This window comes from Saccostrea cucullata, unplaced genomic scaffold, assembly GCF_032062105.1.
Source record: "Saccostrea cucullata isolate Sc308-1 unplaced genomic scaffold, CSIRO_AGI_Scuc_v1 ctg78, whole genome shotgun sequence".
Classification (NCBI taxonomy): Eukaryota; Metazoa; Mollusca; class Bivalvia; order Ostreida; family Ostreidae; genus Saccostrea; species Saccostrea cuccullata.
Genome location: NW_026940638.1, coordinates 910,818 through 934,270, shown reverse-complemented (window position 1 = coordinate 934,270; position 23,453 = coordinate 910,818). Strand labels below are relative to the sequence as shown.

General features: G+C 38.7%; 4 protein-coding genes across 5 annotated transcripts in view; 1 reads left to right on the top strand and 3 right to left on the bottom strand.

Annotated features, from left to right (window-relative positions):
- Positions 1-256: 256 nt before the first annotated feature.
- On the bottom strand, positions 257-8,542 carry LOC134255877 (uncharacterized). The gene is made up of 2 exons (XM_062738464.1): positions 8,498-8,542; positions 257-1,826 (listed from the first exon to the last, which is right to left on the bottom strand). Exon 2 carries the CDS (start codon positions 1,823-1,825, stop codon positions 257-259), a length of 1,569 nt encoding a protein of 522 aa, XP_062594448.1. The 5' UTR covers position 1,826; positions 8,498-8,542.
- A 3,557-nt stretch (positions 8,543-12,099) lies between these two features.
- On the top strand, positions 12,100-12,597 carry LOC134255833 (uncharacterized). Its single transcript, XM_062738382.1, has one exon. The coding sequence runs from the start codon at positions 12,100-12,102 to the stop codon at positions 12,595-12,597; it is 498 nt and encodes a 165-aa protein (XP_062594366.1).
- Positions 12,598-14,266: 1,669 nt separating this feature from the next.
- LOC134255832 (uncharacterized) lies at positions 14,267-14,896 on the bottom strand. Its single transcript, XM_062738381.1, has one exon. The coding sequence runs from the start codon at positions 14,894-14,896 to the stop codon at positions 14,267-14,269; it is 630 nt and encodes a 209-aa protein (XP_062594365.1).
- Positions 14,897-20,344: 5,448 nt separating this feature from the next.
- LOC134255822 (uncharacterized) overlaps positions 20,345-23,453 on the bottom strand; it is a 47,870-nt gene continuing 44,761 nt past the window's right edge. For both annotated transcript variants that reach the window (XM_062738370.1, XM_062738371.1), the window contains one exon: positions 20,345-20,448. In XM_062738370.1, the coding sequence (XP_062594354.1) occupies positions 20,350-20,448 (99 nt within the window). In that variant the 3' untranslated portion in view covers positions 20,345-20,349. The remainder of the gene's footprint in view (positions 20,449-23,453) is intronic.

Below are 23,453 nucleotides of genomic sequence, written 5' to 3'. Positions count from 1 at the left end.
CACAACGTGCGTCTTTGTGTGTAGGAATCTAGGTTATAAAGTGATGCTCGGTACCCCGAGCCCGATGATAATATAGACATACATGTATATATAGGGTACTTGTACCACACTCCTCCCCTCCTTAAAAAACTGTTACATATAATTTAAAGATATACAATCAGAAATTAGCTTTTAAAACATTGAAGCTGAAATAGAAAACTAAATTTGTACATTTTGAAACATGGTTAATTTCAACAGTCCATCTGAGAAAAAAAAATTAAAGTTCATAAATTCGAGCTGCGTTCCTCCTGCTTGCATGCAACACTTCCCGCAATGATATTCCCTTCAACCGGGCGACTTCCTCAGCAATGTTGATGATAGCCTTAGGTCCATCGGCAAGGTAAGGACTATCAGTCTCCAGCAAAATGCGATCGAGACTAAGGAACCGGACAACATCTTGTATGCTCCTGTCCAAAAAAACCTTGGTTGAAATACCAAATACCACAGAAGGTAGCCTCTTCATCCAATCCCTGGCCTCGCCAACTGACCCGGTGAAACAGTGTCGGTGGAATATGTGGCCTTCCATATCCAACATCTTTATAGCAAGCAGCACATGTCTGGCGGCCTCACCTGTCCCTGCATCCCTACAATGAAATATAACCAGCTTCTTTGTCTCCCTAGCCAAGACCAATAATTCTGAAAGCAGTTCTGTCTGGCTCTGAAGTACAGCTCCCTTACATTTTGATCTGGAGCATGGCTGTGGGCAATTGCAGGTGGTGGTCAAGTCGATTCCTATTTCTCCAATGGCCACACACTCTGGCAATGACACAAGCCTCCCAAGCTCAGATATGATATCTGGGGTAACTTGGCCAGCAAGGTGGGGGTGGATTCCAAATGACAGCCGTATCTGTTGGTGGCTACTGGTCTGGCTTCTCCACAGAGGCCAGTGCTTGGGAAAAACATAGTTTGCCACGGCATATAGCAGGCTGAAATGACGGAGACTATCTGGAAAAGAAAAAATCTCACTGCAATCCGAGATAATGCCTCTTGCAAACAACTGATCCAGATGGAAATGAGAGTCAACAAAGAGAACGTCTGAGGTTGAATAAGCACTCAAGTCACACGACTGCCTCCAAGTCCGAAATGCGTGGTGTTTCTCTGGGGGAAACTGTCGCAAGAAGGTGCAGATAATCTGCCAATGAATGAGGCAGATTACATGATTGGGCGGCGAAGCCTCAAACCTGCATGGGACATGACTACTGTAATTATCTGCATAAAAAGACATAAGTCCATGCTCTGTGTCTGTAAATCCACCAGCAGTTGGGTATAAGCGACGCTCAATGATGAAGTCCAGTAACTGTTCTAAAGTTGAGGCTCCCACCCAGTCTCCCAGGAGACGCAACGACCCATGCACCAAACTACACCAAGTGTGAAGACCATGGTCTTCGGACTGCCCTACCAATGAGAGCGCCTGAGAAGAACCAGGTCCACTTTGGTTAGCATCCCTCAATGGCAGATCCTCGACACCACTCCAGAACGGTGGAAGATGGATTCGCTGAACATGCCGTTTGACATGGCCGCTCAGGCTAATATTGCATAAGGGGCAGTGATAGGATGCCCTTTCCTGTCTAGCAGATCTGTCATCACAAGCTTGGTTCCCTGATGTTGCTGCGGCTTCAACCTCATCCGACGAAGAACGAACTTCATCCAGTACCATTAGATCCGCTGAACAAAGGCTGCTTGTGTTTGTTGACCATACTTCATCATGGCTGCTCTGGGAAGGCGTCAGGTCCTCATTATAGTCTGGAACAAACTTACTCTCATCTAGCTCCTCATCAGAATACATCCTCCCTGATCTGGTCTGATGAGAAGTCTCATCAGAGTTGTCATATTCGACCAGACTGTTATCAAGGTTCTCCGACTCTAAGCCTGATTCACTTAAGTCAGGTTCATGCTCTGTCAAGGAACTGCAAATACTATCCATATCTGTCAGTTTCTGACTACCAAAATTGTCGGTCTGGAAGTAATGATGCCTCAGTCTACGAAGCCATGCAGGAATTTCCCTGTCTTGACATAGCTTTAATTTGTCATGGTGGATAACACATTGTTTCTTCCGGTCCCTAATTGTGTATAGCGGGGGTCTACAGGAAACAACCAAGTAAGGACCAGCCCAAGGAGACCTCAACTTTTGTGACTGGCCAACCTTAGTGGTAGAGTCAATTTTGTAAACCAAATCACCTTGGTTATAGTGGTGTTCCACGACTCGCTGGTCATAATCACGTTTTTGTCTATGTTGTGCTTGTTTCAGGTTCTGACGAGCACAAGCATGTGCATCTGCAAGTCGACGCCCAAGATCAGCACTCCATTCATCTGCATTTTGCGGTGACAGGTTACCTGGCAAGTTACCAGTGATCAGATGTACTGGTTGGATAACTTCCCTACCAAGCATTAGTCTATTTGGTGTATATCCTGTCTGTCTGTGTACAGTTGAATGCAGAGCCATAGCCAGAAGTGGTAAATCCCTGTCCCAATTCTTGTTGTCTTTCTCAATGAAACATCTTATCATTTGAAGAACTGTTGTGTTGTACCTCTCGACTTGTCTATTTGAAGAGGGATGATAAGGGGTGGTTCTGGTCTTGGCTATTTGCAGTTTATCACACAATGCTTGGAACAAGTTGCTGTCAAAATTGCGACCTTGGTCAGTATGCACTTCCATAGGGCACCCAAGTGTGACAATAAAATGGGTTACAAACTTATGTGCTACAGACAATGCGGTTTGATCTGGAAGTGCTGCCATCTCAATCCATTTAGTAAATTGATCTATCATCATTAATATGTAGTTATTCCCAGCCTCACTGGTATTGAATGGACCCAAAATGTCTAGGTGGACACGTTCCATAGGGAAGCCTGCATGGTACGACTTTAGGGCAGCTCTCGGTTTTATATGAGGCTTCTTGTTTTGATTACAGTTATTGCATCCTTTGACATACTCTATACAATCTTGTGATAAGTTGTGCCAGTAAAAGGACTGTTTGACCCTACTGTAAGTCTTCTGTTGACCCAGGTGACCTGCAGTCTTAGTGTCATGACATAACTCCAAAACTGTTTTCTTGAGACTGGTGGGCACCACAAGGCAGACTCTCCTGTCAACTTTATCTATCCACTCATAATACAGTACATCATTCTTAATGTGAAGATATTCTCTAAATAGCCAAAGTGCCCTAGCTGCAGGGCTTTCTAAATGAAGTTGTGACTTTGTGGGATCTTCTTTATTCTCAAGCCAAGTTATAACTATGCCAATGTCTGCATCCTTCCGCTGCATGCAGGCAATGTCCTCAGCTGAATAGCCCTTAACCCAGGATACTGGAGAAGAGTGATCATCCTGTAGTTTGGCTGCAAAGATATTAAAGACATCATCTGCATTTTCTGCCTGACTGTTGCTTATCGGAATACATCTCCTTGCTAATGGTATAACATCATCTACATCCTCGGCAAACCGCGACCATTGGTTATGAGCTCAAACGCAGTAATGACATCCACCACAAGGAAGACTTTCAGGTGAAGAACCCGCAACATAGCAGTCACATGTAAGTCCATTATCCAGGAGTCGACTCATGGCGTCAGCATTGGTATGTTTATTTCCTGGGCGATGCAAGATTTCCATATCAAATTGTGCCAGTTCTTCCAACCAACGCTTAAGCTGACCCTCGATGTGTTTAAACCGCATAAGCCAAACAAGACTGTTATGGTCAGTGCGAACCAAGAATCGTCTGCCTAACAAATAATGGCTAAAATGCCGACAGAATTTCACCACAGCTAGAAGCTCTTTCCTTGTTGTACAGTATTTCCTCTGCGGTTTCAGGAGCACATGACTTGCATAGCAGATAACGGTCTCCTTCTCATCCTGGATTTGTGAAAGTACTGCACCTATGGCATGATCTGAAGCGTCAGTATCCAACACGAATAAACCTTCCGGGCGAGGATAAGATAGGCAAGGAGCTGTAATCAACGCAGTCTTTGCACATGAAAAAGCCTCTTCGTGTTTCTTCTCCCATGAGAAAGTCCCTTTTGTGTGAGCTAGATCATACAAACATGTGCACAGTGAGGCAAAGTCCTTAAGATGATCTCTATGATAATTGAGAAAACCCAGAAAGGCTAAAACTTCATTTTGAGTTTTTGGATGAGGCCAGGCCTTTACGGCCTCTATTTTTGATGGAGCTATAGAAATTCCCTTTGAGCTAACAACTTTCCCTAAGAACTCTGTTTCAGCACGAAAGAGGTCACACTTTTTTGGCTTTAGCTTGAGGGAGTGTTCTCGAAATCGTTGCAGTGTTGTCCTTAAATTAGCCAGTCCATTACCAAAGTCCTTTCCCAACACAATAACATCATCCAAATAAACCAGTACCTGATTCCAGGTTAGCCCCCTGAGTACTAACTGCATTGCTCTCTGAAAGGTGGCAGGAGCATTACAAAGACCCATTCCCATCCTGGTATGCTCAAAAAGGCCATAGCGAGTAATAAATGCGGTCTTCTTGCGATCCTCTTCTGAGATTTCAACTTGGTAATAGCCTGAGGCCATATCTAAAGTTGAGAAAAATTTGGTTCCTTGAAGCGTGTCTAGGCAATCTTCTATGATGGGTAGAGGAAATGAATCTTTGACAGTAACACCATTTAAGTCACGGTAGTCAATGCACCATCTGACATTTCCATCTTTCTTCTTCACGAGAACTGGTGCCGAGGCCCACTCTGAACTTGATGGCTGTATGATACCCGCTTCAAGCATTTTTCTTAGATGTTCTTCCTCCTGGTGTTGGAATCCAAGTGGTGTTCGACGCATTTTGTGCTTAACTGGATTGGCATCCTTAGTGTCAATATGATGTTGGATTGCGGTTAAACAACCAAGGTCTAAATCATGCTTGGCGAACACATCTTCAAACTCTACCAACAGCATCTTTAATTCTTTCTGTTCATTTCCATTGAGATCTTTTGCAGACCTTTCGAATAGATCTATGAGATGGTCCGGTAAAGTTAAGTCACTGGCCGTCCTGACGTCTAGTCTTCTGATACCAGCCTCATCATCCAAGGGAGGGTCAACTAAGTATCCACTACCAAGAGTCTGTGCAAAACCTACACACTTCCCTCCTGACAACTTAATGCATTTGTTGGTGTCATTTATAAACTGCATCAAGGTCTGCTCCCCCCTTCCTAATACACTTGAGCTTAAGAGTCCCCTGTTATCTTGAATAGGCTGTATAATATACTCCGCGGGAAGACTCCGTTCTAATGTAACTGGTATATTGGATATGGTGTTTGGAGGAATAGCTTGACTTGAAAGCAAGGTGACCCTGGAGACCTGATTGGTATTGGAATTTTTGTCCTTACTCAATTCCGTAGGAATGAGGCTACCATTTAAGGAAAGCGTCTTGTTTTTGAGGTCCACTATTCCATGATGGGCCTCTAGAAAATCTAGCCCTATAATGATGTCATCATCCATGGCAACAGCGCAGAAGTCCCATGAGAAGGAAAGTGGGCCAATATGCAATGTTTGATTACAGAGTTTAAACCCTAGTATAGTATGTCCGCCTATGCCCCTAAGTTTTACAGTCTCATGGTCATTGCTCTGATTTTCAATGTACTTCCTGTTTACCAGTGTCAGCATTGCTGCAGTGTCTATAACAGCTTTCAATGGAGTATTGTTAAACTTTGCATCTACCACTAGGCTTTTTCCTTTAGATTTCCTTATCTTGGCATCAAAAGCTTGGCCATTCCTTTCGTGGACCAGATCTAGGCCTGTCGACCTGGTCCTTTGGTGTTTAAATCCTCATTCTTAGCACTACCCCCTTTCACAGGTGAGAGCGAGGATGCCCTACTCTGAGAATGGGTATTGCGCTGCTGATAGTAAGGCGCAGATGTCCCATTCTCTCCACCATACTTGGGACTTGTTGACCTATCCTGTTGGCTATATGGAAGACGTGAAGGGCTCTGACTACGGTCCAAAAGCTTTTGATCTTGTGGGCCATCTGAAAATCTCCTTGGACTTCTTCCTCTAAAAGCCGGGCTTGGTGACCTAAATCGCTCTTGTCTGCCATCAGTTCCTGAATATCTGTTTGGCATACTCAGCTTTGTGTTTAGAGTTTCAATTGCCTTAGTAAGGTTGTCAATTTGATTCTGCAATTTATCTGGAGATTCTGCAGCAGTGGTCTTTTTCGCTTCATCCTCAAATGTAACTTGTCGGTGAAAGTAAGCATTTGACCTTCCCCCAAATAGTGCCCTATCATTTGCAAGAGCAGTTTTAACAAACTTCAGTGCCTTGTGGATGGTATGAGGCTCCATATCCATTGCATGTCTTGCAGCGCTTTTCTCCCTACAACCTCTTAAGAAAGTCTCCACTGCCATTTCTTCTATAATGTCACCCTCACATTCCTCATAAGCATCTAGGGTGAGGGAATACACTCGCTGTGAAAATTCTTCTAATGTTTCATGTTCCTGTTGCTTTAGATAGGGAAGTTGTCTGCGTGCTACTATAGGTGCCTCTTTGGTGCTAAATCTCCTTTTCAGATATTTCTTGAGGGTGTTATAATCGTTATGTACATTAACTCTGCGAGCATACTCCAATGCAATATCCCCAAGACAGTCGAGCAAACGAGACAACTTTTTGTTGTTTGGCCACTGTCGTCTAGCAGCTGTTCTTTCGAATTGGTAGATGAAAGCCTCCAAATTTGGTGAGTCAGTTCCTTTGAAGATAGTCATCTTCGGTGCATTTGGGCTTTTGCTTCGCGATCTTTCCCTACGGCCTCCAGTACTATGTTCAACATTAGTGCCACCAGGACTGTAAAACTCAGCAGTGTCCATATCTGATGAAGAAGTGGAGCTAGATCTATATCGGTGACGCTTTTTTCTTTTCGATGACTTGTTTTGACTTTGTGCAGCTACGGGAGCCACTGGCCCCACAGTAGTGCTAGCTAAACTGGACACTATTGGGGCTGATGACACCACACTGATGCTGGGCATTGTTGACATGGTTAAGGAAACATTAGGAATTTGCTGCGTGCCATTGTTCACTTCATATTGCTTTCCCGTGGTTTGCAGATTCCCATACGATGGAACAAATGGAGTCGAACTAGCATTCAACATACTGCTCATTGGCTTTAGGGGGGACAAGGCATCCAATGCTGTATGAAAAGGTACAGGTTTCCCAGAGGTACTAGCAATAGGTGTACTTGTTTTCTGGTAATTCATGTTTGTAAATGTTTTGCTATCTGTACTCATTTTTGTCGCTGAATGGTAAACGCCATCTGAAGGAATTGCATGTAATAATTTGTTGATATCTGCTTGCTGATTTTCTGGCACAGGTTTTTGTTGATGTTGCTTACTTGTGGTACCAATTGCCATTTTGTCAGCCTCCTGTGTAGATATATCTTGCTGTAGCTCTTGGACTGTATCATTTCCCGCTAATGTCGAGTCTTTTAAGGATTTCATATCCTCAGCAATTGACTGTACGGACTGTCCCAGTTGCAAAATAATTGTTTCCAACTTACTCAGGCGAACTTCAGCGGAAAGAGTTGTCGGTTCAGCTGGCATACCACTATCCTCTTGTTGCGTTGGCAGTGACATTGGTAACTTCTTCAAAGACAATTTGTTTTCTTGTACCCACTGTTGAATTGTTTCTATCGGTAACTGGATTTCAGCAGCTAACTTTTCCTCGGTAACATCTTCTGTGTCTCTCAACTTGATTATTCTGGCTGCTTTCTTTTCTCCAACACCTTCCAGTGTGCGCAACTCTTGTGCACTGGCGGAGTAAACATTCACAGCCATGTTACTGGATGCGTGACACACAAAAGGTATTTGTCAATGAATGCCTTTATTTCAGTAACAGATTTCGAATAGCAACTGAGAGTCTACCACCCCACTCACCTACTCTACAGCTAAAAAAATTTTGAAACTTAAATCAAACTTTTTTTTTTTTCTTGGTAATTTTGTAGCCAAAAATATAGCAGGCTAGGTAAATGACCCGAAAGAGATAATATACCGAAATGCAATTAATAAAATTTGAGTTATAATAAAAACACTTGTCAAAAACTTTAAATTCCAATCAAAATTCGATTTGTTTACAAATTGATTTTCAAAATGAAACTACTTTCGATTTTGAGGAACAATTCCGGTCACGTGTTTCCGTCTTGCTCAAGTAGCAATCCAAGATGGCCAGCACGTGTATTTTACAAAAATGGTGAACCCACAAAATATGAAATTTCTTACTGAATGATCAAAAACCAAATTTAAAGAAGCAGAAGTGCTCAGATATTAAAGAAGAACACGATAAACTACATTAAATGATTACACACGAATCAAAATTTATCAATCAATGTTGACAAAGCACGTGTGAGAATGCCGGGTGAAATCAAATCAACCGACATAAAAAAAACAAACTGTAGATCCGTGTCCGGGTGACGCCAGATGTCGTGGGACGAGTAAAAGAATATAATCGTCAAGAGTTAACGATATTTATTGACCCACAAACCTGAATACACAACAAAGGCCGGAGAGGAGCCTGGCACAACGTGCGTCTTTGTGTGTAGGAATCTAGGTTATAAAGTGATGCTCGGTACCCCGAGCCCGATGATAATATAGACATACATGTATATATAGGGTACTTGTACCACACTATGTATTCTAACACCGCAGACGTTTGTTTTATATGATCTATCAAATTAATTTTAATAATTTAAACTATATATGTAATGATAATTAATGCCTCCAAGCCATAATCTAAATTACACCTAGTAAAATAATTGCAATCAAAATTAAATCGGTATTTTCATTTTAAGCTAAAACAAACAGTTGCATAATCAACCACCCCAAAATCACACATGTCACATGCATTAAGGCACATCAACGAATGAGATTGCAGACACACAAATTATCATGCTTACATGTATAAAATACCTGAAGGCATATTAAAGATATTTTGCAATTGTAATTTTTTGCGGATTTGTCCTATTCGCAAAATTCCGCAAAAATTGGACAACCGCAGAAAATACCCGTTATACGGTAATTCTGGAGTTTCATGGAATAAAGTGATTACATGGGGTGTATTAAGTAATCCAGAAGTTAAGGAACATAAATACTTAAAAATTTGTTAATTTGTTGTTTTCCATTGTGCCTAGCTTATAAGAAACTGTTCATGCATGGAATTTTGCAAAACTTTACCAATTGTAGAATTAAAACAAATTTCACCAGTGCAAATATTTCTAAGTTTATGGTTTGTCTATATACTCACACTTTGATTCCAGAGTAAATATTGTCCTCCTTCAAGTCTAGCCTCTGCTGCTATACTTAAGATTGAGGTTAGGTTGTTTGTATTCTAAAACAAACAAGTATTTTAACTAAAGAAACTCCAAGCATCCACTAATTGCCTCACTTACTTAATAGTTCATTCATAACTGAATAAAAACAAGAGGCCCATGGGCCACATCGCTCACCTGAGAAGCTTTGAACATTCCGTTTTTTACCAGATTTCCCCCTTGTAATACATATTGTGACCCCAACTTACCCCACTGATCATAATTTAAACAATTTGAAATCTATACTACCATAGGATGCTTTGATTCAACATTGTAAATCTTTGATTCCCCATTGTGGCCCATGTCCTACCCCTGGGGGTCATGATTAGAACAATTTAGAATCTACACTACCCCGGGATGCTTCCAAATAAGTTTCAGCTTTTCTGGCCCAGTGGTTCTTGAGAAGAAGATTTTTCCCCATATATCTTTATGTAAAACTTTGATTCCCCATTGTGGCCCCGCCCAACCCCTGGGGGGTATGATTTGAACAATTTAGAATCTGCTCTACCCCGGGATGCTTCCATGTAAGTTTCAGCTTTTCTGGCCCAGTGGTTCTTGAGAAGAAGATTTTTAAAGATTTTTCCTATATATTTCTATGTAAAACTTTGATTCACAATTGTGGCCCCGCCCTATCCCCGGGGGTCATGATTTTAACAATTTAGAATCTGAACTACCTAAGGATGCTTCCACATAAGTTTCAGCTATTCTGGCCCAGTTGTTATTGAGAAGACTTTTAAAGATTTTTGCTACATGTATATATTTCTATGTAAAACTTTGATTCCCCATTGTGGCCCCGCCCTATCCCGGGGGGTCATGATTTTAACAATTTAAAATCCACACTACCCCAGGATGCTTCCACATAAGTTTCAGCTTTTCTAGCCCAGTGGTTCTTGAGAAGAAGATTTTTTAATGATCCCACCCTATTTTTGTCTTTTCTTGATTATCTCCCCTTGTGAGGGGACTTGGCCCTTCATTTTCACAATTTAAATTCCCCTTCACCCAAGGATGCTTTGTACCAAGTTTTATCGAAATTGGTGCAGTGGTTCTTGAGAAGAAGTCGAAAATGTGAAAAGTTTACAGACGGACTGACAGACAGACAGCTAGACGGACGGACGACAAACAAAATGTGATCAGAAAAGCTCACTTGAGCCTACGGCTCAGGTGAGCTAAAAAAATGAATTCTTTGGTTGTTAGTACATGTATGGAAATAATTGTTGCAGGTTTAGCAGGAGAAATACAAAGTACATATTCCCACATAGTTTATTCATATGTTAAACTCTGACAGTGTTTCCATATCAATTAATATAACTTAAGGACTTTATTTGGTAATAACCAATATTTGCCACCCAAATCAAACTTTAACGGAGAAATACCGTAAATCTGGAAATTTTTAATGTAGATAAATTTTTAGCAAATTTGCGTGTGCCATGCATTCGCAAAAATATTTTTCTTAAAAATTAATCAAGAATAAAACCAGAAGTCTCTGTCGAGACTTTAGCTCTACTGGTTTGTACTTATAACAAAGGATGAGAAAAGAAGCCATTGCCATCAGACCAAAACTGTTGAAGGAGTAGCGTTTTAAAGGAATTTCACAGACATTTCTATTTTTAGTATCAATGGCAAAACTGTTCATCGAAATCAAAAACCGATGCATTATTTTATGTATCTTAGTGTAGTCTACTTGTGTGCCAAGTTATTTTGAAATCAAACCAAAATTGTAGGAGGAGTACCGTTTTAAAGGAATTTCACAGAAAATTCTATTTTCAGTAACAATGGCAACACCGTTCATCCAAATCAAAATCTGATGCACTATTTTATGTATCTTAGTGTAGTCCACTTGTGTGCCAAGTTATATTGAAATCAGACCAAAACTGTAGGAGGAGTAGCATTTTAAGGAATTTCACAGAAAATTCTATTTTTAGTAACCATGGCAACACCGTTCATCAAAATCAAAATCCGATGCACTATTTTATGTATCTTAGTGTAGTCTACTTGTGTGCCAAGTTATATTGAAATCAGACCAAAACTGTAGTAGCGTTTTAAAGGAATTTCACAGAAAATTCTATTTTTAGTAACCATGGTAACATCGTTCATCGAAATCAAAAACCGATGCACTATTTTATGTATCTTAGTAAAGTCTACTTGTGTGCCAAATAACATTGAAATCAGACCAAAACTGTAGGAGGAGTAGCATTTTGAAAGAATTTCACAGAAAATTCTATTTTTAGTAACCATGGCAACACCGTTCATCCAAATCAAAATCCCATGCACTATTTTATGTATCTTAGTGTAATCTACTTGTGTGCCAAGTTATATTGAAATCAGACCAAAACTGTAGGAGGAGTAGGATTTTAAGGAATTTCAGAGAAAATTCTATTTTTAGTAACCATGGCAACACCGTTCATCCAAATCAAAATCCGATGCACTATTTTATGTATCTTAGTGTAGTCTACTTGTGTGCCAAGTTATATTAAAATCAGACTAAAACTGTAGGAGGAGTAGCGTTTTGAAAAATTGTTTACAGACAGACGGACAGACAGACAGACGGACGGACGACGGACACCTTACTATCACATAAGCTCTTCTGGTCTCTGACCAGTAGAGCTAAAAAAGAAGTAAACAAAAAATCCCCAACGGCAAGTCACGAATCATACATGTAGCACTGTGAACGGTTGTCCGTAAGTAGTACGTACTGGTATTCATTAAGAAAACCTGTTTCTAAATCCGGCCTGTGGAGAACGGCTTCACTCACAATCGATATATTCGATTGACAGACATCATGTCTATTTTAAATTATTTTACAAAAAAAGAGAGGCCAGTGCTTTTAAACACAGACACGGACAACTCCATTGCTCGTCAACTAGTCAATGAAGAACTAAACGAAGTCTACAATGAAACACCCAAGAAGAGAAAACGCGGAAATTATACAGTTTTAAGTGACGAAATGCGCGCCAAGGTGGCAAAGTTTGCAAACGAAAACGGGACTCCCAAAACATTGAAATATTTCGGTGATCTAAATTTAAAAGAATCAACTGTTCGATATTTAAAGAAAACCTACAACTCTGTTCGGAAAAGAAAGCTTAACATGGATGTCGAGGAACTCCCAAGGAAAAAACGGGGTCAGCCCCTTATGTTGGGTGAGAGCCTTGACAAAAAAGTCCAGGACTTAGTCACAGAAATCCGCGACGCTGGAGGAATTATAAACAGTAGAATCATCCGTGCAATAGCAAAAGGGGTAATTTTGGCCGAGGACAGGAATAATTTACAAGTTAAATAATTAAATCAAATACACCTCTCAAATATGATATACTATCTGTACATGACCGTGCTTATTAGCATATTTCTTTTCTTCAATCTATATTTGTTCGTTTAATTAACACAGGTGTTATGGCCGGGGCATTGAGTGGGGACATCCTGCCACCACAGGTCATTTACAAGGGGAAAACGGATACCTGCCACGCCAAGTACAACTTTCCCGACGACTTGGACATTACTCATACTGAAAACCACTGGGCAAACAAGGACACAAGTTTCCGCTACCTGGATAAGATCATCGTACCATACGTTAATAAACTTCGCGACAAGCTCAATCTTCCCCTGCTCCAAAAAGCCCTAATCATTTTAGACTTTTTCAGTGCGCAACTGTCAGAGGAATTAAGAGACCGCATAAAAGAGGTTGGACTCGTATATGTGTATGTCCCTCCTAACTACACCTCTGAACTCCAACATATGGATTTAAGTGTTCAGAAGATTGTCAAGGATCATATGCGAGATCGATTCGAAACGTGGTATGCGGAAAAGGTGGCCACCATACTCCAAGCTGGGGGTGAATTAGAAATAAACCTAGGGATGTCAGTTCTAAAACCACTATAAGTGCCAAGTGTCTCGACTCATCCATCGCCTATCTAAAACAAAATCCAGAAAAGGTGTTTAACGGGTTTAAGAAAGCAGGCATTTCTGACGCACTGGGACTCTCATTTAATTTTTAAAGTGACTGGGTGTGTGATAGCTGCCTATCGTTTTAACATGTACGAACTTTTGTATCTTAAAATCATAAACCATCTTTTATTTTGTGTTTTAAAATCATCCTGATGATGTTAAATATCTTTTAAACACGCATTTCATCATACATGTACGTTTTATTGTAGGCCCTAAGAACTGTTACAGTACATGATTTCATGCATATTTTTTTAAATGCTGTGTTTAATTTTTAATTTGCCTCTTATTGCTGCACAGGTTTTTTAATAAAACTATTTTTTTAAAATTCTTTTAAGAAAACTTATTTTTTCTATGGTTCTAATTTTATTTCTATATTTGATTTATATCCAATACCGGTAGTCAAAGAAATTATTTTAAAGTCGGATCGTTAGTCAAAAGTCGGGAGTGTTATGAAGGTTATTGCGACCAAATATATTCACCTGAGTTTGATACAGTCTCGGGTCATAAGTATTCGTAAAAAAAACAAAATGGCAGCGATGTAAACAAAACTAGGTCACCTTAGTTTCATCAAATTTTTAACTTAATTCAATTTGCACCAACCTTAATATTTCGTAAGACAGCCTTTTGACTTGATTACTGCCTTAATTCTTCTTGGAATCGACTGGTATAGCCTTTGAATGAATTTAAGCGGGATGTTTTCCCAGGCCTGTCGAACGGCTACTGCAAGGTCATCGTTGGTCCTCAAGTTATGAACATTTATATTAAGTTCGTGTTTCATTTTTTTCCAGCAATTAAGTCAGGACTTTGGGCTGGCCATTCAAGTGTTGTTATTCCCTCTCTAGTCACGAAATCTTTCACTACTCTTGCTCTGTGCACAGGTGCATTGTCGTCTTGAAATATATACTGATTGTTAGGGAAATGCCTGGCTACAACAGGCCATAAATTGCTATCGATGATTTCAATATATTTTTCGGCATTAATATTACCATCAACAACACATAAAGTACCTACACCGTAATAATAATGGCGGCGTAAGCTGTTTTACATCCCCACACCATCAAATCAAGGCGCCGTCCTGGAGGGGGTGCAACACAAGGGGGGTCCCATTCTTCGCCGTCCTTCCGCCACACATATACGCGTTGCTCTCCATCAATCATCACCTTACATTCATCACTGAATATTATATTATTCCAAAACCAGTTGACAGTTTTGTGTCTGTATTGTTTACACCAATTAACTCGCTTTTTCTTGTTGACTTCACGAATCCGAAGTTTTTTCTTTACAAGCCTCCTCCGATATCCCCCTTTTCTCAAAATTCTTTTCACGGTACTTTCTGACAGTCTACTAGCTCCATTTTCATTGGTAACATTCGTTAATTCTGTCAAAGTTCTTCGACGATTATTTTTCACAAGTCGAATAAGTTGCCTTTCCCCTTGGACATTACACTTACGCGGTCTGCCACTTCGATCCTTGTTTTCTGTATTTACACGTCTTTGTTGTCGCTTTAAAAAACTGGATATTGTAGATATAGGTCTTCCTGTTATCTCTGATATTTCCTTTAACTTTATATTAGCTTTAGACAAGGATAGAATACTTTCTTTCTCAGACGCACACAGTTCAAATCCTTTTCTACCCATTTGTTTTGAAATTGGAAACAAAACATTTGCAGACGACAAAATACGTCATAACAAAGCCACGTGATCTGTCATGTGCTTGTGTATATTTGTACGTAGTAGGAGGGATAACTCTAATTTGTGCGTCAAGAACGACGCTGAAATGGGAAGCGAACCAAGGCAGTGAAAAAGTAGGCCGCCATTTTTTTACGAATACTTTTGACCCGAGACTGTACATCTTTTTGTAGTTAGAAAACATATTCTATAGCATATCTTATTGATATTTAATGAGAATTATTTCCAGAGGCGACAATAATAAACGATATCCGAAGCGGTGTAATAAACGATCTCCGAAGGTTAGCAAACACTCAAAATGTAAAGTGATTGAATTATCTCAGTGATTTTTATTTTTAGCGGTGATGACAATTTGCAAAAATTAAAAGCATAAAAATTAATCTATAGCTTTCTGACACAAATTCGCAAAAATAAATCGACGTAAAAATTTCCAGATTTAGGGTATTTAATTATGTTCTTAAACAGGAGGATATAGATAGTTTTCGATTGACCAAGAGTTACTTCCCGTTGGCCGTCATACTGGAGGTCCAAATGATCATATTCCTTTATTGTTCAACCAATTTAAAATTTTTATATTTGCTATTTTGAATTAGAAATCATTATTTTTCTGAAGTATATAAATTTTTGGAAGCCCCCTTTATTTAAAAAAAATTATTTGATAAAGATTTTCCACCAAATATTTCTGCTATATTTTCTTAAACTTGGTAAGACAAAGAGGGAAAATCACTGAGTCGACCTCCAATATGGCGGCCAACGGGAGGTAACTTTCGCTAAATTCAGGCCTATCGAAAACTATCTATATGCTGAATTCAAAGCACTGAATATTTTCATAAGCAATGATGTCATATGTTTGAAATGATGTCACTAAAATGATGTAAATTTAAAATTTCAATGATTTCTACATAAAAATGACAATATTTTGAGTAAAATTCATCGAGCGCAGGCTAAATATTTTGATTTTATGTGTAGAATAATAATATCAATAAAATGTGTAAATATTGTTCCTGTCAGTGAGCAAACTTGCGCTCTATATAACTTGAAGCTAAAATTGTCGAATTTTTGTCAATTTTGTCTTTTTTTCTAAAAAATGATATAAAATCAGACTAGTTTGTGACGTCATAAAAGCAACAAGAGGCCCATGGGCCACATCCCTCACCTGAGAGGCTTTGACCATGCTGGTTTTTACCAGATTTCCCTTGTAATACATGTATATTATGTGACCCAAATGATCATAATTTTAACAATTTGAAATCTACGTACACTATCTCAGGAAGCTTCCACATAAGTTTCAGCTTTTCTGGCCAAGTGGTTCTAGCGAAGAAGATTTTTCCTATATATTTCTGTGTAAAACTTTGATTCCCCATTGTGGCCTTGCCCAACCCCTAGGGTCATGATATGAACAATTTAGAATCTACACTACCCCAGGATGCTTCCACATAATGCCCTGTTCACTTGGCGAGTATAATTCGCAATAAATTGATGCGAAGTAAATTAATGTGAATCAAAATAATGCAAATTAAATTGCGTTCACATGACAGCTAATGCGAAGTAAACTAATGCGATTTAAAATTCTATTTCTACGGCCAGGTGTCAGAAAGGCTATTATGACGTCATTTGCAAATCATGTCACCTTATGCAGGAGCATATGCATTTGACATAATGTTACAGTGTCTGTACACATATTCTAGTGATTAACACAATTTTCCATAGTTTTTCACTCAAAAATAGCACAAATACTTCAAACTGACCTGTACCAACAAGTGGCATTTGACTAGATTTTGCCATTACGCATGCCTCAAAATTTAATCCGAATTAGCTTCCCTTAGCGTTCACACGGAGCTAATGCAAAGTAATTTAATGCGCAGTAAACTAATTCGAATTAAACAAATTCACATTAAATTCTCTGTGTGAATGCTAAGCAGAGCTAATTCACATTAACTTTATGTTTAATTTGAATTAAACTCTCCGTGTGAACAAGGCATAAGTTTCAGCTTTTCTGGCCAAGTGGTTCTTGAGAAGAAGATTTTTTAATAACTCCACCCTATTTTTGTCTTTTCTTGATTATCTCCCCTTGTGAGGGGACTTGGCCCTTCATTTTAATATTGTAAATTTCCCTTTTCCCAAGAATGCTTTGTACAACGTTTTGTCAAAATTGGCCCAGCGGTTCTTGAGAAGAAGTCAAAAATGTGAAAAGTTTACAGATGGACAGACAGATGGATGGACAGACAGCTAGACAGACGGACGACGTACAAAATGTGATCAGAAAAGCTCACTTGAGCATTCGGCTCAGGAGAGCTAAAAATTGTCAATTAACTACTTTGAAACTATAATATGTTCCGTTAATTTATATTTCTTACACAATTTATAGAATTCAGCACATTTCAAGAATTTTTTTTCAAAATTTGACTCTTGTGGGGGAAAAGATATGCAATATGCCCCATATAACTCTTTATGTTTTTCAGCTGTTCTTGTGAAAACTTTTTAATATAGCAGTATATTGTGGCCCCACCAAACCCCTGGGGATCATGTTTTGAACAATCTGAGGATGTGTCTATATCAATATGTATGGCACGCCAAATTCACAAAAATGAGTTAAACATAGTTTCACAGTCCATAAACTAGGTTTATCCGTTGTAAACTATAGTTAACAATGTTAAATCTATATTTTACATCTGTAAACCATAGTTAATGTGATAATCTGTGTTTCAGAACCGTAAACTATACTTAACAATGAAAACAATCGCAAAACATAGATTGTCTAATAAACACAGTTTTACGATTGGTAAACTACAATTTACAAGTCTTAACTGTTAACGATCTGATACAGTAAAACTTCTCTAAACCGGCCAGCTGCCGGACTGAATACAATGGCCGGACTAGAGGGGTGGTCGGTTTGATTCACGATAAACCTTTGAAAAGCCCATTCCGACTTTCGTTAATATATATTAAATAGCCCTACCCCGTTTTTTCCTCAACAGATCGACTTTAAAGACCTATTTTTCCTTTTTAAAATAATTATTTTAAAATATGAGGAAATAATTTTAAATAATTATCTGAATTTTTTTATTAAAACGTTTTGCACGGAGATAAACAAACAACACGTAGATCTGTCAACGCAGTGCATATACCAATCAGCGATATACCCCCCAAAGCCATAGGATGATAATCAGGTGTAAATTCTCAAACAATTGAAGTGTCCAAACCCCAATTATCATCTGTACAGTGAAAACAACAAATTATACCGTTACATAAAAAAATCTGATAGAAATAATCTATTACTCTCTGCCGTTAAATTCATACAAATTATCAACACAATTTAATGCTATTTGAATTTTATCTGTTTGCTTAGAAACATATTATTGTTATACATGAGGTAATGGGTATACATGTATGCTGCAAAAGTCCTGTCATTCATGGCTGAATTATTGTCGTTCATATTACTTGTTTAAGCGGATGTTGTACCCATCACGCATGATCGCACGTGAATGTGTTTGTTCCGAGATCTTCAAACAAGGGGTCTGGATGTCTCTGTCAGGTCCCGAAACACGCCATGCATGTGAAAATGAGTAACTAACGCCATTTTGTGAATTGAAATAATACTTAATTGATGCCACTTTTAATATCCTGTTGCAACTTATTTACCGTCCGTATTCCACACTTGCGATCATAATTTTTGTCCGTATTCCACACTTGCGAATCAAAGAAATTATTCACTGTTGAAGGTTCCGACTTTTGAAAAGCCAATGGAGATAAATAAATAATTAGAGAGTTTTCTCCTGTTAGTAATTTTCTTAAAAGATATCTGCGTACCCCAACATTGTAAATAGCATAATGTTCCCGCTAAAGCATAAAGCATGGGTAGGCTATTTTTCACACCTCCGGCCGGTCATTATTACCCCTCTGGCCAATGACAGTAAAATCTCTTGCAATCAAAAAGTGGCTGGTATGATGAGGGGATATTTCCTACGTTTCTTAACTTTTGTTCTTGGAAAAGTGGCCGGTGTCCGGTTTTCAGGGGTGGCCGGTTTTACGAGAGTTTATGTGTAAAGAAATGTTAAGAATTTTGCCGGGACTTATGAATTACGCCGATGTTCAGGGAAAACCGGTTTCCAGATGGACCGGTTTGGAGATTAGCATTTGTAAACTATAGTTTACAACCGTTAAATGTTGTTTTACAGATGAAAACTATAGTTGATGAATTTTAACTATAGTTCATGGTTTGTGTTGTTAAATCTAGTTTATCAACTGTAAAACTATATGTTTAGCTCATTTTAGTGAATTTGGCATGCCATAAATATGACTAATAATGCATTTGCATTCTTGTTGAGGCAATTTTTTAATACTGTAGAAGCACAAATATTCCTGGGGATAAAATTTCGTTAATTTGTCATCAAAAGTAGTTTCATGGGCATTTAATTTCATTGTTTTGAAAGTAAACCTATTCAGTATATAGATATTTAAAATTTCGTGTGGAATTTAATTTCGTGGATAATTGTTGACAAGAAATAAACGAAATTAAATCCCCCACGAATATTTGTGCTTTTACAGTACATATTTTTAATTTTAAACTTTGATTACTTATTGTAGCACTACCCAATCCCTAGGTATTAACATGCATTCTCTGTAGGCAACAAAAAATCTTAGAAACGGCTTGTCTTGGATTTTGATGAAATAATTTTCACTATAGTCTGGTGAAAATCTGCCTGGTGGGTTCTGGAGAAGAAGATTCTTTAGCAACCTGTACTTTGGGTTTTATTTTCCTGATTATCTCCCCTTGTTAAGGGTACCAACCCTAGTTTTAGTATAAATGGCAGCCCTTGGGCCAAGGATTCCCTGTGAAATTTGACAATGATTGGCCAAGGGTTTCTTGAGTTATGGGTCATATTCTAAAAGGTTTACGTACACTGCAAAATGGTCATAGCATTAGCTCTTTGAACCTTTGGCTCAGAAGAGCTAAAAATCATCTTCCTCACATCTAGTAAATAATTTTAATATAAAGTCTCAACCTACCTCTGGAACACTGACTGTAACAGGTGAAACAGTACTAGAAATGTCAAAGCTGGTTTTTATTGCTTTTAATGCAATATCAACATGTTCATATTGATTGGTAACTTGAATTGTCACTGTGTAACTATTACTTCCTTCCTGGAAATTAATATTAATAGATAAATGACATAAAAAGAATATTATTTAATACTCCATTGGCACTTTGGTATTTCAAAGTATCCTGTGTGTGTTTAGCACAAGCATCCATTATAGTTTGTAATAACTTATTAATATTGTCGGAAGTGTTATGATTGTATGCTTTTTAAAATCCATTAATCAATGTAGCTATTAGTACTTTGCTTCATATCTTAATAATCATATTTCTATGTATTTTCCATTAAGGATTTCTCTGTTTCTTATGTGGACGTCCACAGAATAATGAAACTTTCTCCAAAACATGTGAGTATACTTACAGAGTCTTCGCATTGAACTTTAAACCCAATATTTTGTTGTTTCTAAATGAAATAGAAAATCACAATTCATAAAACATTTACTGCAAATACCAGAAGGGTAAGATAAAAGAATTAATCACTGTGCAAATACAAAGAATACTCATTTATCACATTTTGAACAGTGAAATACTATTAGTTATCCAGGTTCAATCAAGGGTGTACAGGGCTTTACCATGGGCTGTATTCCATACACCCTTCGGCCTCAGGGTGTATGGAATACAGCCCGGGGTAAATCTCCATACACCATTGATTGAACCTGGATAACGAATTTATTTCCTTTGTACCTATAAGAATGCTTTGTAAGCATCAGAGTGTGTCTCAATCTATCGATAATTACGTACTACAATGCAATGTGACTTCTTGTTATTTGGGTTTTATCTCATACGTGTTGGTGATACAAGCCGTTGGATAAACTTATGCTTTATCAATGGGTAGATGCTTTATCAATAGCACTTCCGGTTTTGACACTATCCCTCGCTTCAAGATTTTATTTTATTGGAACTTTTATTTGTAATTCATGTATTTTCACTATACAATCAATAGAGCCCCACCCTAACACCAGAACCCCTGACCCTGGGGCCATAAAATTCACAATTTTGGTACAGGCACTCTTGATCATCATATTGATGCACTTAGTTTATTTAATACCTAGGAGCAGAGAAGAAGATTTTCAAAGAATTCATGTATTTTCACTATATAATCAATAGAGTCCCCCCCCCTCCAACACCAGAACCCCTGACAATGAGGTCCTAAAATTCACAATTTTGGTAAAGGAACTCTTACTCATCATAACTATGCACTTAGTTAATCTATTTAATACTCAGGAGCAGAGAAGAAGATTTTTAAAGAATTCATGTATTTTCACTATATAATCAATAGAGCCTCCCCCCCCCCCTCCAACACAAGAACCTATGACCCTAGGGCTTTTAAATTCACAAGTTTAGTAGAGGCACTCTTGCTCATCATAACTATGCACTTAGTTAGTTTATTTAATACCTAGGAATAGAGAAGAAGATTTTCAAAGAATTCATGTATTTTCACTATATAATCAATAGAGCCCCCCCCCCCCCCCTCCAACACCAGAACCCCTGACCTTGAGGTCCTAAAATTCACACTTTTGGTAAAGGAACTCTTACTCATCATAACCATGCACTTAGTTAGTTTATTTAATACCTAGGAGCAGAGAAGAAGACTTTCAAAGAATTCATGTATTTTCACTATATAATCAATAGAGCCCCCCCCCCCCCAACACCAGAACCCCTGACCCTGGGGCCATAAAATTCACAATTTTGGTAGAAGCACTCTTGCTCATCATAACTATGTACTTAGTTTGTTTATTTAATAACCAGGAGCAGAGAAGAAGATTTTCAAAGAAATATTGCATTTTCACTATATACTTATTTAGCCCCGCCCTTCCACTAGAACCCCTGACCCTGGGGCCATGAATTTCACAATTTTGGTAGAGAACTCAATGCTGATTACAATCATGCAAACAGTTTGACTGCTTGGTGTCCAGGAGTAGAGAAGAAGATTTTTAAATATTGCACTAATTTTAGTGGTTTTTGCCCCACCCCTCAGGCCCCAGGGGAGCACGGACCATGAAATTCACAATTTTTGTTCCCCCTCACCCATAGATGCTACATGCCAAATTTGGTTGAAATTGGTTCAGTGGTTTCAGAGAAGATTGACTGATTGATTGTATATTGTTTAACGTCCCTCTTGAGAATTTTTCACTTATATGGAGACGTCACCGATGCCGGTGAAGGGCTTCAAATTTAGACCTATACTCGGCACTCAGGGCCATTGAGCAGTGAGGGTTCTTTATCATGCCAACGCCTACCGTGACACGGGACCTACGTTTTTAAGGTCATATCCGAAAGACCCGTGACTTTCACTTCTAGTGCCGAGCGCTTGGCGAAGGAACAGTCACTACCTATGTTTACGTCTTAGGTATGACGTGGCGCCGCGATCGAGAATCGAACCCGGGCCTCCCGATCACAAAGCGAACGCTCTACCACTAGGCTACCGTGACCGGTGGTTTCAGAGAAGAAGCTAAAAATGTTCAAATGTTAATGCACGACGAATGACGCACGATGATGGACGAGTTTACTCAGGTGACCTAAAAATAGAAACAAGAGGCCCATGGGCCACATGGCTCACATGAGCACTAAGGGTAGGAAAAAGTAGAAAATGGCTTTTTATTGTAAAGTTTAAATCCATGACCAATCATGGATTTGCTATTTTTTAGAATATGATTTTAAAGAATTTTCCAATATATATCTTTAAAAACTTTGGTCGGCCATTTTGGCCCCGCCCTACCCCTGGGGGCCATGATTTGAACATGAGCATGCTTCCATATAAATATGATGAATTATGGCTTTGTCATTCTTGAGAAGAAGATTTTTAAAGAATTTTCCTATATATTTCTATGTAAAACTTTGGTCGGCCATTTTGGCCCCGCCCTACCCCTGGGGGTCATGATTTGAACAAATTTGAAACTACACTACCTGAGCATGCTTCCATATAAATATGATGAATTATGGCTTTGTTATTCTTGAGAAGAAGATTTTTAAAGAATTTTCCTATAATATATTTCTATGTAAAACTTTGGTTGGCCATTTTGGCCCCGCCCTACCCCTGGGGGTCATAATTTGAACAAACTTGAATCTACACTATCTGAGCATGCTTCCATATAAATATGATGAATTATGGCTTTGTCATTCTTGAGAAGAAGATTTTTATAGAATTTTCCTATATATTTCTATGTAAAATTTTGGTCGGCCATTTTGGCCCCACCCTACCCCAGGGTGTCATGATTTGAACAAACTTGAAACTACACTACCTGTGCATGCTTCCATATAAATATGATGAATTATGGCTTTGTCATTCTTGAGAAGAAGATTATTAAAGAATTTTCTTATATATTTCTATGTAAAACTTTGGTCGGCCACTTTGGCCTCGCCCTACCCCCGAGGGTCATGATTTGAACAAACTTGAATCTACACTAC